This window comes from Vicia villosa, linkage group LG2, assembly GCF_029867415.1.
Source record: "Vicia villosa cultivar HV-30 ecotype Madison, WI linkage group LG2, Vvil1.0, whole genome shotgun sequence".
NCBI lineage: Eukaryota > Viridiplantae > Streptophyta > Magnoliopsida > Fabales > Fabaceae > Vicia > Vicia villosa.
This window is the reverse complement of record NC_081181.1, coordinates 145,028,591-145,044,516: the sequence shown is the minus strand read 5'-3', so window position 1 is coordinate 145,044,516 and position 15,926 is coordinate 145,028,591. Positions and strand designations below refer to the sequence as shown.

Here is a 15,926-nt window from a genome sequence, read left to right as displayed (position 1 = left end):
GAATTTATTCAATTGATGCAATAACTATTTTACTTTTCGTATTTGTTAATTTGTTCTTCATCCGTTAATAATGCTTTATCCGTCGGAAAAACGGATTCTGAATATGAATGAATAGTGTAGCTGGACAGCATATTATTTGTGGACATGATTAAGAACATATAATATCTATATCACCTAGGACTAGGGATATCATATTGTAACCGGAAATTCTTGCTATTGGAATGCTTGATCATAACCATAATTATCTATGGACATAGTAATTAGGTTGTGAGGTCAAAGATCTTTTCACTAAGGCCTTAGGATTAGATACTCTAAAGAACCGGTAATTAACTATGAAAAGAATGTTGTTGCATTGAGACAGGAAATTCGTTGCATGAAGAATCATTCACCGACCCCTAGCAACCTACTCATCTCTGTTCATCGTTCCATTATTCTGTTTATTTACTTTATTTGCAAAATCAATCAAAACAACCTTTTGAACTTTTGTTTAATTGAAACACTGATAAAACTCTATATCGTCAAGCAGTCCTTGAGATTCGATACTTGGGATTTTCCCATTACTACTACATAGGCAAAAATAGTACACTTGCTATTTTCCTATCAGTCACTCATTTAGGGAACATAACAATAAACAGGTATGTGCTAAAAGAACATAATGTTAATGTTTTCTATTTGTGAGTTGTTTATTTAATGTGTCTACGATTTGTAGGGTGGAGTCTGCATATTGGAGACTGAAGAACATGTTGACGACAAGTCGTGGTGATTTATGTGCAAGTTGGGAGGCTGTGAACAGAATGTTGAATTTGCAGCTAGGTTCCATAAGAGTGTCGTTTCAAAAAAGTATCGTCAATATCGAGCATCGGTATAACACTCTATTCTATTCTAAATTGCATAGTTTTGTTTCAAAACAGTGTATACAAATCCTTGGAAAGGAACTAGAAAGAGTCAAATTTGTTGTTGCGATCAAGCAAAGGTGTGGTTGTTACATTAGAATAACACATGGGTTACTGCGTGTGTGTCAGCTCGTCGGCTACCAGATTCTAAGCATACCTATACCTTTGAAATCTATTCATGTGTTTTAGACAAAATTACAAATTTTTGAATATGAGGTGTGTCATGACGAGGGGAAGTGGGATTTAGAAGAGGAGTGCGAAGAGTTGAAACGAGAATTTAGTACTATGGATATTGTGGGTCAAAGGGCGTTGAAGAAAAAAGTTCGTGATATTGCCTATCCATCCACATCTTAAATGTGTCCACTGCCAGTCAAATACAAACCAAAGAGAGAAGTTAAGAAGAGTAGAAAGGGGGAAGAAAGTGAAGTGCATCATGATCCAAGTCAGTGGGAATATGCTGATGCTTCGTAGAGGAGTTAGACTACAAAGAGATCATGGGCACAACCAAGTGGGAGTCAATCGTCAACCACGCAGATTGGTAAGCAACCTTCTATCAATTCTGCAAAAGCCAAATACTTGTCACAGTTTCCCGCCTTCTTTCACCCATACATCGATGACATTGTTGATGTTGAGCTGGATGGAAATTATGGTTTCCATTGTATTTCATCTGCATTAGGATGGGGGGAAGAGGCATGTTATGATGTTCGAAGACAACTTCATACTCAAATCCAGTAACACGCAGATTTATTTTCCAAGTTGTTCTATGACACTGTCTCTGATGTTTGTAATTCATTACTTGTAAAACACTTGGGTTTTTAGGGTAAGGAGAAATGGATGTCGATTCCCAATATGTGTTACCCTGTTGCTTCTAAATACAGTGTTGTATTTGTTTCTCTTTCCATGATAATGAGCATAACATTTTTCCCGCTTCTCATAGCTCCACCCCCATACACGAGTCGACATACGATCATTGTTGTTGGTTTTGTCAACAGTAATCATTGGGTTCAGATAAATTTGAGACCCTATTGTCCACTTCCGTCCGTCACTGGTCGTTGGAGGAATAATTGTTCTAATAATGCAAAAGGATGAGAATCAGCATATGCGGGTCGGTTTAGACACTGGGAATCACTGGCAGGAAACTCAGACATTCGGAAGAATGTTTCGATGGATGCAAAAATTATTGATATATTGTAATGATAGATATGTATGATATTTATTCTATTTATGTATTAAGAAGGTTTGATATTTATTCTATTTATGTTAAGCAAGTTTAAGAAAATAGATTTAACTCCCAGTACCGGACATTTCTGGAAATTCAAAATTTCCTAGTTGAAATCATACCGGAAATTTGAAATATCTGGTAAAATTTCGGTATCAGATATTTTAAATTTCCGGTATGAATATTAACTAGTGTTTCATACCGGAAATATAAAATTTTTGGTACCTGCACAGTAATTTGGTAAATCTTAACAAATTTCCAGTACATTTGCGAAGTTTTTGGTACGAACCGGAAATTTCAGAATATCCGGTATTTTTGCATGGGTAAAATGGTCAAATCACCACCCTTGAGGGGTGGCAGATATAACAATGGGGGAGACAAGTTAATTTCTCAAATTAAATGAAATATAATAACCCAAACTAGTTTGGTCAAGAAACAAAGAGAGCGAGTTTATATAACATATTTGACCCAAATAATAAAGGAGTTTATAAAATATAAATTTTGGGGATTACTTCTCCCACTTATATGGATAGTGATGCTCCACACGCTTGTAAAAAATAAAAATTATTCTTAAAATTTGAAAATGCATTTTTGAATGTTTATCCATTCTACTTCCAATTTATTTATAAGGGTGTCACACTCTATAGTAAATGTATATTTTTCTTGTCAAAAGAAATAATTCAGATGTATGCTTTCGGAATAAATTCTGAAGTCCAGAGAATTTGTTCTTAGCTTTTATGCACTTGTTATTAACGCTCTTGGTACCATCTATAGGAAATGCAAAAACCCATATTATGGCATGCAGTTATTTGGAAAAATGAGGATGCCATATGTTCCATGGACGAACCTTATCACGACTCATGTATAGATGGGTGAAGAAGAACATGCATTGTACGCATTTAAAATAATGAGAAATTTTAATGTCAGTCCCACTGCATACACTTTAGCTTCCTTAATTTATGCTTGTGTAAATCTTGCTATTATTGAATGGGGGAGAAATACATGACCATGTACTATGTCTAGGTATTGCAAAAAAAAATTGGGGGTAAATCCAAGAATAAATCTTCCAGAAGTATACTTTTAGATTAATTCAGAATTATATTATCGGACTATATTTTTAGTAAAATGAGAGTGTGACACACTTACAAAGAAATGTGGTGTATATGAGGTGCGTTCGGAAATGCATTTCCATGTTTTAAGGCCATTTTCAGGTTTCCATAGGGTGACTCTTCACCACTTAGGATGGGAGGAATCATTCCCTAATTTTTCTTGGTGGTATTCCCTACACCCCCATGTAGTGATCATGCATCACGTGTAAACTTAAAATTGCCCTTTGTGTTGTTTGAAGATTGCAATTCGGACGCGCCATTATACAACAAAATCACTTCATTGGAAAGGCACTACCATTTATTCTCAAAACATTTTGGATTTCAATCTCCATATTTACCCTACTAAACTCTGGATTTCAATTTCTAGATTAATCCATAGAACAATATTGCATGTATGTATTGCTTGTCGATTTTGAAATCTGAATATCTTGTGGAGGTTTTTTCCTTAAATTTGTGGGAGTTTCTAACCTTCGAAAATTAAGAAAAAAATCCTCTGAATTTTGAAATCTGGATAGATTTTTAACTTTGATTTTGTATGTATCTGATATTGGGTTTGGTATGGTGTGTTAGAGTGCATATGGATTTCAATTTCCGTATGTTGTTAATTTCAATTTCAAAATTCAAACATATTCTTTACCTTCAATTTGGTGGGTAATTAAGAAGTCTGAATTTTGAAATCCGAAATTTATGGATATTTTTGAAATTTTGTCGGGGGTATGGGTAAGATAGGTGTTTGATGAGTAATTTCCTTTAAAAAAAATTATATTTTAGTTTATAAATCATAAATAAACAACATTATGCAAGTCCTTTTTAGAGTTTTTTTATTTTGCGTTCCAGCAAGCCGACACTACATCAATACATATAAATAAGTTAACGTCCCCAAAAGCCAACTTTAAAAAAATACACATAACAAACTAGTGTCTGACAATATCGACTTTACTAGAATATAAGAAACTACATAAAAATTGGAAAATTGAAACCACATCTCCACCAAAAATCTTAAGACATTATATTTATAAGTCATATGTCCTATAATTTTTTAATTTTGTTTTATATATTCCTCATAAGGGTGACAAAACGGACTGTGGCCCACCGACCTGACCCGCGCATATGCCAAAAATGGCAGGTTAGGATTTTAGGCCTGCCGTCCACCAAAGTCCGCTACCTATCAAAACTTGTCGTGCCAAAATACGCCACCCGCCAAGGCCCGCCTTGCCTATTCATTCAGCCCGTTCCGCCTTAATCCCTCCATCTTTTCAATTAATTATAGTAATTCCAATTGTGATGGTTTTATTTTATACATTTATTTGTGAATATATGTAATATTTTTTGAAGTAAATTTTTTTAAAAAAAGTGCTTTATAAAAATTTGTTCTAAAAAATAAGTGAAAAATCTAATTGAAAGGTAAAAAAAGCCTATTAATCTATTAAAAAAATAAAAAATAGGCGGATAAGTCTGTCGCTCATCAACCCGCCACTTTCACAGTCCATCCCGCTCTTTTTTTGGGGGACTTAAGGTGGGACGGAGCAAGACGGACGATCTGTTTTGCCACCCTTAATTCCACGCACATTAATTTTACATATAAAATAAAAATAACTTTTAAAAAATTCACAAAAAGATCGCCATAAAAAAAGAGAAAATCTCAATCCACCCCTTAATCTCTCAGCCACCTGGCGAAATTTCAATTATGCCCCCTGCTTTCGTAGATGCATATCTGGAAGCACCTTTTTCTTAAAAAATTGATTTTTTTCGAAGGTGAATCTACGGAAGAATTTTGAACTAGTGTATGTTGGTAAAGTTTCATGACAACTCTGATCACACAGAAAAACACCAACAAGAAGACACACTTCCATGACCATACTTATCACAACATGATAGGAACAATACCTAGCTAAGTTTCAAGCCAAACTCCACCCTTTGTTAGCTTGTAACTCAGTCAGGAACACAACTTGGAGTTGCTTCATTAGCTTCCTCCAAGAATAATACTTCTCTTACCTAAAGGCTTCAAGAAGAACAGTGACCATCCTACTGCCCGGGTGGTTCACACAACACAACCATTACCTAAAGGTTTCTGAGTGTGAACATAGAACAATCGTCAACTCGGATTGTTCCTCTATTAACTCTCCTGGAGAGTAGTCCTAAGACTCAGCCCTAATGATTACATCTTGATAAATTCGGCCGACTCATTAATCCTAGATTACAAAGCTTCTACTTATAACCTATACCCAACTGGATTTAGGCCTTCAATCACAACACTTTAGCTGTTACAAATCATCATAAACTTCAGCTACAATAAAGGTCTTCAATCGTCTGTTTCCTAAATAATCTTCTTTTTAGAAAGTCTTCATTCTCCTTGATTTCTGATTGAATCTTCTAGACCTTTAAATCTGCGCCACATAGGATTGCACAATATTCTGCATCTGTTAAAAACGAACTAGATCTCGTTAATCTAGCTCAGCAGGCCCGATGTCTTCTGCTCCCTCATAGGACATCTTATAGGACATGTTGTTCCAGAACATGTTCCAACATTCCATAGGACATCTTCTTGCTTTGCTGTACTTGTTTTTATTCGCAAGTTGTACATCCTATGATACATATTGCTGCTATTATAGTTTAGCCAAACATAAATGCCAATTACATAATTTAGAGAATTAACAAAAACTAACATGGAAACTTCCGTAGATGTATCTACGAAAGGCTCTTTATTGGAAATTTATGGGTTTTTTCGTAGGTACATCTATGGAAGCAAAATATCTAACATCCTTCCATGGATATACCTACAGAACATTTTGTTGCAGAAAATGTGTAGTCCTTATTCACCTAGGTCTTCTATAAAATTGAGGTTTCTAATGTTGTTTTTCACACAAACACAAAAATGTCCCAATATGAGTACAACATCTGTTGGCATGTCGCAAGTGTCTCCTACTCCGACGGTAGAACACCCGGGCGGACAATCAAAGTGGAAGAATACACCTCGCTCGAAGTTATCATCGAAGAAATCCAATACCACCTACCTTACAGTGACAAACAAAAGGTTGTGAAGTTCGAGTATCGGTCACCTTCATTTGCTGACGGAGGGAACGTTGTTTACAACAACTTTGAGCTCAAGAACCGAGCGAATGTTTTGACAATATGGCGAACATATGAAGGTTTCGAAAAGAAAATCCCACTCGAGTTCGTAGCAACAGCCCAAAGAACGGTCGAGCAAATCTTAGAGATGTGCAAGCGTCCACCGGGCTATTGATATGTAATATTTAATTTTCTGTTGAAATTATCGATGTATTGCCGACCGATTTTAATCAATGAATGTTGCTTTTCTCGTTACAAATGTTGTTTTTCTGATTTACTGGTTTTTAGTTTATTCCGTAAATATACATACGAAACACTCCCATCTGTACATCTACGGAACGTTTTCATGCAAATGTAAAAAAAATGAATTCAGAGACACATCTACGAAAATAAATGAGCAATTTTAAAAGCACACATGACGGATATTTGATACAAGAGAAGTGGGGTTAGAGTTTCTAAAAAAAATACTTAAAGACTAGAGTTAAAAAAAGGAAAGTGAAAAGAATAAAGGCATGATTGATTTATTGCTTTTTTTGTTGTGAAAGTGGGGTATAATGCTCCACACAGCGTGGCATTTGATAACCTTGCAGATCATCGCCATGTCCATGTTGCCGACCTCGAGGGTGCCTACTTACTTTGCATTGTTGAATGGTAGGTGTGCGGTGTACACAATCTCACCGATCAGTTCGTATAATGCCAAATATTCAAATTAAATTATTACAATATTTGCGCCACATCCATGTAAGTATAAACGTGACCTCATGTGATCAATTTACACGGTCAACTCCTGTGCAGGTTAAATAATAAAATACTACCTAGAGACTATTCACCGATCTCATGTTTAAATTTGGTTAGATGCAAACAATTCGTATTCAGATCAAGTTTATACAGAACTTTCTCTTGCTTTAATCCGAACCTCTACCAATAAACCGTGTTGAATCAAGTTTATACAAAATTTTCTTTTACTTTAATCAAGATTTTCGTAAATAGAGGATAGAATTGATCCACTTGAATTAACCTGTTGCAGTAACGTACCAAAATTAAAAAAAAGTAAATAAATAAAATACTAGCTACACACCCCGCTTTTATGCCATTCCACCACCTTCCAAAAAAAGAGGTTAGAAATATCAAAGCGACTACGTGTCCTCCAAGCTCGAATCACTCACATATCTTGTGCAGTTCTCTCTCTCTCTCTCTCTACACAATCCCTCACTTCTTTTCACCTTCGTCTTCTTCTCCGTATCGAAAACGGTTACGATCATCATTTTTGCGCTCAGTACATGATCTTCAGCAACGATGCTGGAGGATCAGGTTTCGTACCTTTTACAGAGGTACCTTGGCAATTATGTCAGGGGTCTCAACAAAGAAGCTCTCAAAATCAGTGTCTGGAAAGGTTCATATACTCTAACTTCACATTCTGTAACTAATTCTTAGGTTTTAGGCTTTTGATTTTTCACTTCACTGTTCAATTGAATTATGAATGATACTACGAGTAGTGTCTGGAATTTGTGTAGTGGTTTAAATTTATGTTCAATTCAATCTGTTGACTGTGGCTACGCTATATTGTGCATTGGTGAATGTGAAATTTCTGCATTGTCTCAGTTAGTATAGTTTTGATTTGAGTCCGAGGGAAAATAAGTACTCAACCAATGCTTTTGTTATTTCTAAGTATCATTTGGATGTGATGGAGAATTCAATACTTAATTTGTTATTTAGTTGTTATTTTGAACTCAATGTGGATTTGTGGTCAAGGTCGATCAATCTGTGCATATATTTTAAATATAAATATATGGAGCTTAATCACAAATTATTGAGAGATTTAATGAGTTTCCGGATGTACATTTGTGTGCTTTTGCTTTTAATTTTCTTCACTTAATGCACAATTTTTCTTTGAAACAGGTGATGTAGAGCTGAAGAATATGCAGCTGAAACCGGAGGCTCTAAATGCTTTAAAGTTGCCAGTGAAGGTTAAAGCAGGTTTTCTTGGATCAGTGAAACTTAAGGTTGGTGGAACATGAACTTCTTTCTGAGAAACTTAGGAGTATATTCATATTGTATTGAATCTGGTTAGATGTAGATGAATGATCAATATTCCGTTGTTTCTTCTTTTGAGTGGTTATACTTATCAATAGAGTCTGTTTATTAGGCGAGAGTAACTAATCTGGATCATTTAGTTTTTCATGAATGCTCAAGGTTTGTTTTACTTAAGTGTAATCTTGATTGATCATTCATGACCTTACATGCTACATTGAAAGGTCAAACTTAGTTCACCCCACCTGACATTCCCACTTCATTAGCCCCATACACAAGCATTTGAAGTAGCACTTTTTAAGTGTTCTATTTTCAATTATTTTCTCTGTTAATTTTTTTTTGCCAAATTTATTCTCCAAATCTGTGTAATTAAATTGGTGTTGTAAACCAACTATTTTATTTATTTTTATAATTTTATTAGCTCGTATTTTTTGCTTTATGGTTTTCATAGTCAATCATCCATTTTGAGGACATCAGATAAAATCACAATGGACATCAGATAATTTGGAATTTTTTAATAACTGTTTTCGGTGTTCTATTATTATAAATCACAATGCTATATGTAGGAGAGCCAGTTCCAATCGTCTATGATTATATCCTTCTTATGTCTTTTGGTAAAAGACAGAAATTGCGACCCGTGGGGGTTATTATGGGGTGTGGTAGAAGTCTACTGTCAGGATAATTCCTTGTTCCTTTTCAATTTTATATGATAACTGTTCACCTCCCTTGCTTGTAAGCAGAGACTATTTAAGTAGCATATTCCTTTCTCTGTAAGTGGTGGTCATATTTGATGTTTGTATTTTATCAAGGTTCCATGGAGTAGGCTTGGCCAAGATCCTGTTTTAGTATATTTGGATCGCATTTTCTTATTAGCTGAACCTGCAACACAAGTTGAAGGATTTAGTGAGGATGCAGTTCAAGAAGCTAAGAAGAGCCTAATACAGGTAAGAACAAGTAGGAATTGGGCAAATGACGTAGTTCACTTTTACTTAACAATTTAACTTGATGATGAAAAGTTCATTCCTTTCCTTTTGCAAACAGGAGACGGAATTGAAACTGTGGGAGAAGTCACAACAACTACAGTCAGAAATGGTATGAGGCTATAAGCTTTACCTCACATGTTTATAGTTTTTTTAATGAATAGAATGTTTTCCAATTTTGCGGTTCCATCTACCCACCCAAGGTTCCGTGAAACTGCTGAGTTTCTAATTTCTATACATGCTTGAATGCCTGCTACCTAAAATGTTTTAATGAGTGCATGCACTTTTCTGTGTGTTCAGGAATAATTTGTATTAACTTTGTTGATATATTTGTTTACTTTTAAGAATAAGTCATGGTTGGGATCCCTCATCAGCACCATAATTGGAAATTTGAAGCTTTCAATTTCTAATATTCACATCAGATATGAGGACGGTGAGAGGTAATAGAGAATTAAAATAAAATAGTTGTCTTACAGATGTTTATATCTTTCACCAGCCTGATATGTTTTCTCCTGTAGCAATCCAGGGCACCCATTTGCAGCTGGTGTTAGTTTGGACAAACTCTCGGCTGTGACAGTTGATGATAGTGGGAAAGAGACTTTTATTACTGGAGGTGCACTAGATCGCATTCAGAAGGTTCTATTTTGGTCTTATTATAAAATGATTTGGTTGCAACAATGAAATCCTTTGGTACTAGTTTATAGGTTTTTAATTTGATTAATTTCTGAAGTATATCTTGCATTACAATAAAAGAAGGTTAGCTTAAATTTTCCATATTGAAGTTTTCTTGCTTGAGAGTAAGAAGGTTATTTCGATCATATTCTTTATTTTATTCACTTATTTTACTAGCCTTTTATAAGGATCTAATTACTTACCATTAGAACTGAATTACTAGGAGTTGTAGTTGATACATTATTGCCAAACGAAAAAAAAATTAGTGCACAGTCCAAAATGATTATTGTCTTTAATTTTCTGTAACTATATTATATCTAGAGTTCTTTTGTTGTTGATGCCTTTTGTCCTTATCACTTTTGCAGTGTGTTGAACTTGATCGGCTTGCAGTTTATTTAGATTCAGATATTATTCCATGGCATGTTGACAAAGCATGGGAAGATTTGCTTCCTTCTGAATGGTTTCAGGTGTGTACGGTGCATATTAGAGTGAATAGTGAAGGCCAAGTTTATAAGATCCTTTTATCGGTTACTTTTTATAGTTCTTTTCTGTCTAAATTTATACTATGTAATCCTTTTATTTGTTTCCTTCTTTGTACCCCCTGTCTCATTTTAGGCGTTCCTTTTGATTTTGCACACTTTATAAGATAATAATTAATTGTGTTGATTTCGATGATAAAAGAAGTTTCATTTACTAAAAAACTCTTATTAATAGTTGTTAGTGGAGCAGTTAGATGAGTTGAAATACAATAAATAAGAGTATATTTGTGGAAAAAAATCAATTAATACTGCTTTTATATTTTAATGAGACAAATAATTTGAGATGTAGAAATATTGCAAATGGGACATAATGAGACAGAGGGAGTAGTTCTTTTTCGTTAATTTATACTATGCATTAAAGGAAGCAAAAAATAAAAGCTATTCTAGATCAACCAAAAGTACAGGTTTAAGAATCTAGTAACATTATCTGGAGAGAAAGAACCTATTATCATTCAACAACTGATAATATTACTAGATTCTTTAACCTGTAATTTTGGTTGATCTAGAATAGCTTTTGCATGATACATTTGTGATTTTTATTTTTAATGTCTAGTGCTCCGAGGTACAAACAAACCAATCATTTGCTTCTATTTAATAGCTTAAGCTTTTGGGTTCCATGACACTTTCAAAACAAATAATAACTATGCTGTCTGGTCTTGATCTGTTAAAGATTGTATCAAAGACCTATCACATCCTCTACAAATTTTAGAATTTGTCTCCACAGGATCGGTGGTCTATATGTTAGGGACACTAATACACTTTATGCATCCTATTATTCTTATTGACTATCGTCAGAACTCCGTAGAGTTTATTGTGCTACTAGGTACTTATAGACAAATCCGTTTGAACCATTTGCATGATTTGGCTTATTTTACCTAAAAATTTATTGTCAGCTTTGGATGATTTGGATTATGTTTGAACCAATTTCTTTTAGACAAGGTTATTTATTGTGAGACAAGGTTCTTTTAGACAATATGGCTTTAGTTTGTGGAACTTTTGACACATGTAGAGTTGGATAAAGAAAGCGGACCCCTTCTTTCACTTTTGCGTAGGCGTTTTAAGTTGCAATTCTTTGACATTGTTAGAATACAACAACAACAAAGCCTTATCCCACTAAGTAGGGTCGGCCCATTGTTAGAATATAATAAAAAAATATATAACAAAATATCTTATAATAGTATATATTATATTAGACATAATGTTAGGGCACCTGACTAGTGGTTTGAATAACAAATATTCAGTTTTGGATGTAAAATTTCAGTTCAAAGTAGTGTTTGTTTACTTTTTATACAAAATAGTTGCATATCGAGTGATTTGTTCGCAACGCAAAATTCTAAGTTTGCCCATACTTGGGTGAAAGAAGAGTTATCTGAGCTATTATTAGGTTAGTTTACTTAACCATTTAATTAGTAAGACTAAATAAAACAAATCACACGAGAGAGTCTTGCTAGGCTTGGGGAATAGTGGGTGTTGGGCTATTAGAGTTTGGAAAGAAACACGGATGGCCAACTTGTAGGGAAGTTTATGATGCAATGTTATTTGGTTTGAATGGAACTCCAAATATTTAAAGTAGAGTGGGTGCTTTTTGCCTCTGTAGAAATGATTCATTTGACTTCTTTGGAAGTGGCATGTAATTTTCTTTTGTTTTCTCCATTTTATTATTAGTCTACCACTCTTTTTTTTTTGTATCTCATGTTGATTCTCATAAAAAAATCAGATATTTAATTTTGGAACTAAAGATGGGAAACCAGCGGATACTTTGTCGCGAAAACACTCATATGTTCTGCAGCCTGTAACTGGGAAAGCAAAGTACTCAAAGCTGCATTCGAGTGAAGTTGCTGATAGCAAACAACCATTGCAGACGGCTGTTGTGAATTTGGATGATGTTACAATCAGCTTATCTAAGGTTCATTTGTTGCTTCTCTTTTGGTCATTTTGTTGTGTGAGACTGTTATCATTTTTGAGGATAATCTTTGCATTTCTGTCTTTGCAGGATGGATACAGAGATATGATGAAATTAGCAGACAACTTCGCTACATTTAATCAACGTCTAAAGTATGCTCATTTCCGTCCACTGGTGCCAGTAAAAGCTGATTCCAGGTCTTGGTGGAAGTATGCTTATAGAGCTGTATCCGATCAGATGAAAAAGGCAAGGTATTTAAACACACTTCGATTATGTTCACAGCCTTGCCTTATACGTTACTTGTCAACTGCTAAGATTTTGATTGTTAATTACTGTAATAGGGTTATAGATAAGAAGAGGAGCAGGGCCGTCTCAATTTTTTGGAGGCCCTATGTAGGTTAGTCATGGTTCAACCATGACAAAATAATTAGAGGCCCAATTTAACCTCAATTTAATAGTGGCAAATATTTATGAGGCCCTATTTAGTTACAGTTTAACCGTAAAAAATTTGAGGCCTTGTGCAGTAGCCCGCCTTGCACGCCCTCAAAGACGGCCCTAAAGAGGAGAAATGTTACATATAGGAAATGGGAGGAATATGAGGGGTGTGTTGAGTGTAATTCAGGTTGTTGACATGTATGTTATTAGGCAAAGAAATAGCATCTCTGACTATTTTCTGCTCTAGGATTACACTCTGTTATCATTTCTTTTCAATCTATGATATAAAAATTTGCTTTTATAATTGTAAAAATATTCAGTAACTTCAGAACATGTTTATTCCAATGAAAATAATATTCTTTTTATAGGAAATAGTCCATAAAGACACTTCATAAATTAAGGAGGGATTAAGAAATAAAAAACATAAAATTGTATGAATATTTTCAGATGTCAATGTTAGAGCTTTGTGAGACCTGATGATGATTATTGATCTTTACTTTTCATGTTTGGATGTTTATACTTCATACCTCTTGGACTAAGGTTATTATATTTCTGTCAGTGGAAAAATGTCATGGGAGCAAGTTTTAAAATACACAAGGTTGCAGAAGAGATATATTTCTCTCTATGCTTCACTGCTTAAGTCTGACCCCAGTCAGGTTACAATTAGCGGAAACAGAGAGATTGAAGATCTAGATCGTGAACTTGATATAGAACTTATACTGCAATGGAGGTATATTGTTATTCTGGGTTATTTGTTTTGCATGCTGATATTATCATTGATAATTTAATCAAAATATATTTAATATTGATAAATGGTGTAAGAATCATGGTGTAAGACATTCATTAGTTGATCCAACTATAACAGCACAGATACATTCGCTAACATTCTGTATACACTTTCATGGTAATTATTAATTTATTATACGTGGATGATAAGTGGTCATTTGAAGGTTGAACATTTTTTGGCCTGTTTGACTTTTTTATCAAGTCACATATTGCAAATAGTAAAAGCATTATTGGTTCAAAATTGAAATAACGTTTTTGCTTGGGTTTTATGTCTCTCCATACTCCCTTCTTTTTTTTTAGTGTCATTAATTAATAATAAGTCTATTAGCAGTGTTGCAAATGATGGGTTGTAGCTGAGATGCCAGCTAGTTTATCGACGCTTTCCATACTAACTTTGATTGTAGAAAATAAGTAAAAGTAATATTGTATTGTATTGCTATTTTGATCATTGATAAATGTATTGACTTTAAGTCTAATACTGTTTAATAGAGTAGATCAGTGGAGTACTTAAACTCTTCAATAATGCTTTGCATTATCTTAATGCCTGCCAGCTATCCATTTCTGAAAATGTATATTAGAGTTGTAAGTTGTATGCTCTATTATACGCTCTCATGGTCTGAGGGCCTTCCTTATGATTGTTTAAACTACTTTTTTGGTATGTATGTTTTGAAAGTAAAAACTATTAACAATAACTTGTAAAATAAAACTATTAAAAAAGAAATGTGTATAGATCATTCTTTGGCCCCTTCACTGAGTCCAAAATATTCTTCACTCTCTTGCAATTGTACTACCTTGCAATCTGCATTTGGATTGAATTGAAGATTCACACATATGTATGCAATCTATGTTAGACATTGGAACATTATTATTTATTCTTCAATCTTGAAAAGTTTATGTTTATTGCTGTTTGTAGAATGTTGGCGCACAAATTTGTGGAGAAATCAACGGAGTCAAATCTTAATGCGAGGAAACAGAAAGTGGGGAAATCTTGGTGGTCATTTGGATGGTGTGGAGTCTTTTCTAGAAATATTTTAAATTTAATATTTCAACCATTAAATAATGGATTTTACTTTAGTTTTGACTGTGCTGCTGCTCACCTATAATCACATACACTGTCAGGACCGGTAACTCTCCTAAAGAGGAAACCGAGGAATTCAATTTCAGTGAAGAGGACTGGAACCAGTTAAATGAAATGATCGGGTATAAGGAGGGTGATGATGGGAAATCGGATGTAAATAGCAAGGCAGATGTTGTTCATACTTTCCTGGTAGTTCACATGAATCACAATGCTTCAAAACTTGTTGGGGATGCAAAAGAGACTGTTGCAGAATTATCATGTGAGCATCTTAGTTGCTCAATAAAGCTTTATCCGGAAACAAAGGTTTTTGACATTAAGTTGGGTTCATATCAGTTATTATCACCAAAAGGCCTCCTTGCAGAGGTTAGACTTTTCTCTTACTGGTTGGTGTGATTTTTTCTGCATTTTGATTTTCATGCTTGCAAAATATGTGGTATCATGAACATTTATTTAACATCCTTTCAGAGTGCAACTTCCTATGACTCATTAGTTGGTGTCTTCAATTATAAACCTTTTGATGACAAGGTGGACTGGAGTTTGGTTGCCAAAGCTTCTCCATGTTACATGACTGTATGATGTTTTTCATTTTGGTATCCTTTTCCCTCTGTTTGAGATTTTATTTATTTGGTTTAATTTTTTACTGCTTTTCCTTTGGAGTTTGGACAGTATATGAAGGATAGCATTGATCAAATTGTGAAATTCTTCGAAAGTGATACTGCTGTAAGTCACACAATTGCACTAGAAACTGCAGCTGCCGTGCAGGTATTGTATAACATCTCTGCTCTTAAGAATGTTGCTAACTGGTAAAATCATATCTAAGATACCTAGACTCAGGAAATTAATTAAAAAGTATAAGAGGCAGTTAGACTTTGATAGGACTCGAGATGAGAAGATTGATTCAAAGAGACTAGTAGTAACTAAGTTTACTATTGAGATGAACTAGGAATTAATGGGGTGTCTAACTAAAATAAATATTTTGTTAGTTATTTTAGTAGCAATTTATAATAAAGATTTTATTGAATAATATCTAAATAAAGATATGTTTCAATAATATCTCCTTGATCATAAGAATATTTTATTAGTAAGTTAGAATAAAGATTTTCTGAATAATATATGTGGATAAGTTAGAATAAGAGTCCCACATCAGACAATAAGTGGTCTAGACATATGTTTATAAGTGGGGGTAATCTTCGCCTTATAAGCTGATTTTGT

The 15,926-nt window shown here is 34.2% G+C and overlaps 1 protein-coding gene across 1 annotated transcript in view; it reads left to right on the top strand.

The window, feature by feature from the left end:
* Positions 1-7,221: 7,221 nt before the first annotated feature.
* The window catches only part of LOC131652327 (uncharacterized), a 71,402-nt gene continuing 62,697 nt past the window's right edge, over positions 7,222-15,926 (top strand). Inside the window, exons 1-14 of the mRNA XM_058922165.1 lie at positions 7,222-7,683; positions 8,190-8,293; positions 9,131-9,265; positions 9,363-9,413; positions 9,647-9,741; positions 9,820-9,937; positions 10,339-10,440; positions 12,230-12,418; positions 12,506-12,666; positions 13,410-13,580; positions 14,550-14,642; positions 14,756-15,077; positions 15,180-15,284; positions 15,381-15,476. Coding sequence (XP_058778148.1) covers positions 7,587-7,683; positions 8,190-8,293; positions 9,131-9,265; positions 9,363-9,413; positions 9,647-9,741; positions 9,820-9,937; positions 10,339-10,440; positions 12,230-12,418; positions 12,506-12,666; positions 13,410-13,580; positions 14,550-14,642; positions 14,756-15,077; positions 15,180-15,284; positions 15,381-15,476 — 1,839 coding nt within the window. The 5' untranslated portion in view covers positions 7,222-7,586. The remainder of the gene's footprint in view (positions 7,684-8,189; positions 8,294-9,130; positions 9,266-9,362; positions 9,414-9,646; positions 9,742-9,819; positions 9,938-10,338; positions 10,441-12,229; positions 12,419-12,505; positions 12,667-13,409; positions 13,581-14,549; positions 14,643-14,755; positions 15,078-15,179; positions 15,285-15,380; positions 15,477-15,926) is intronic.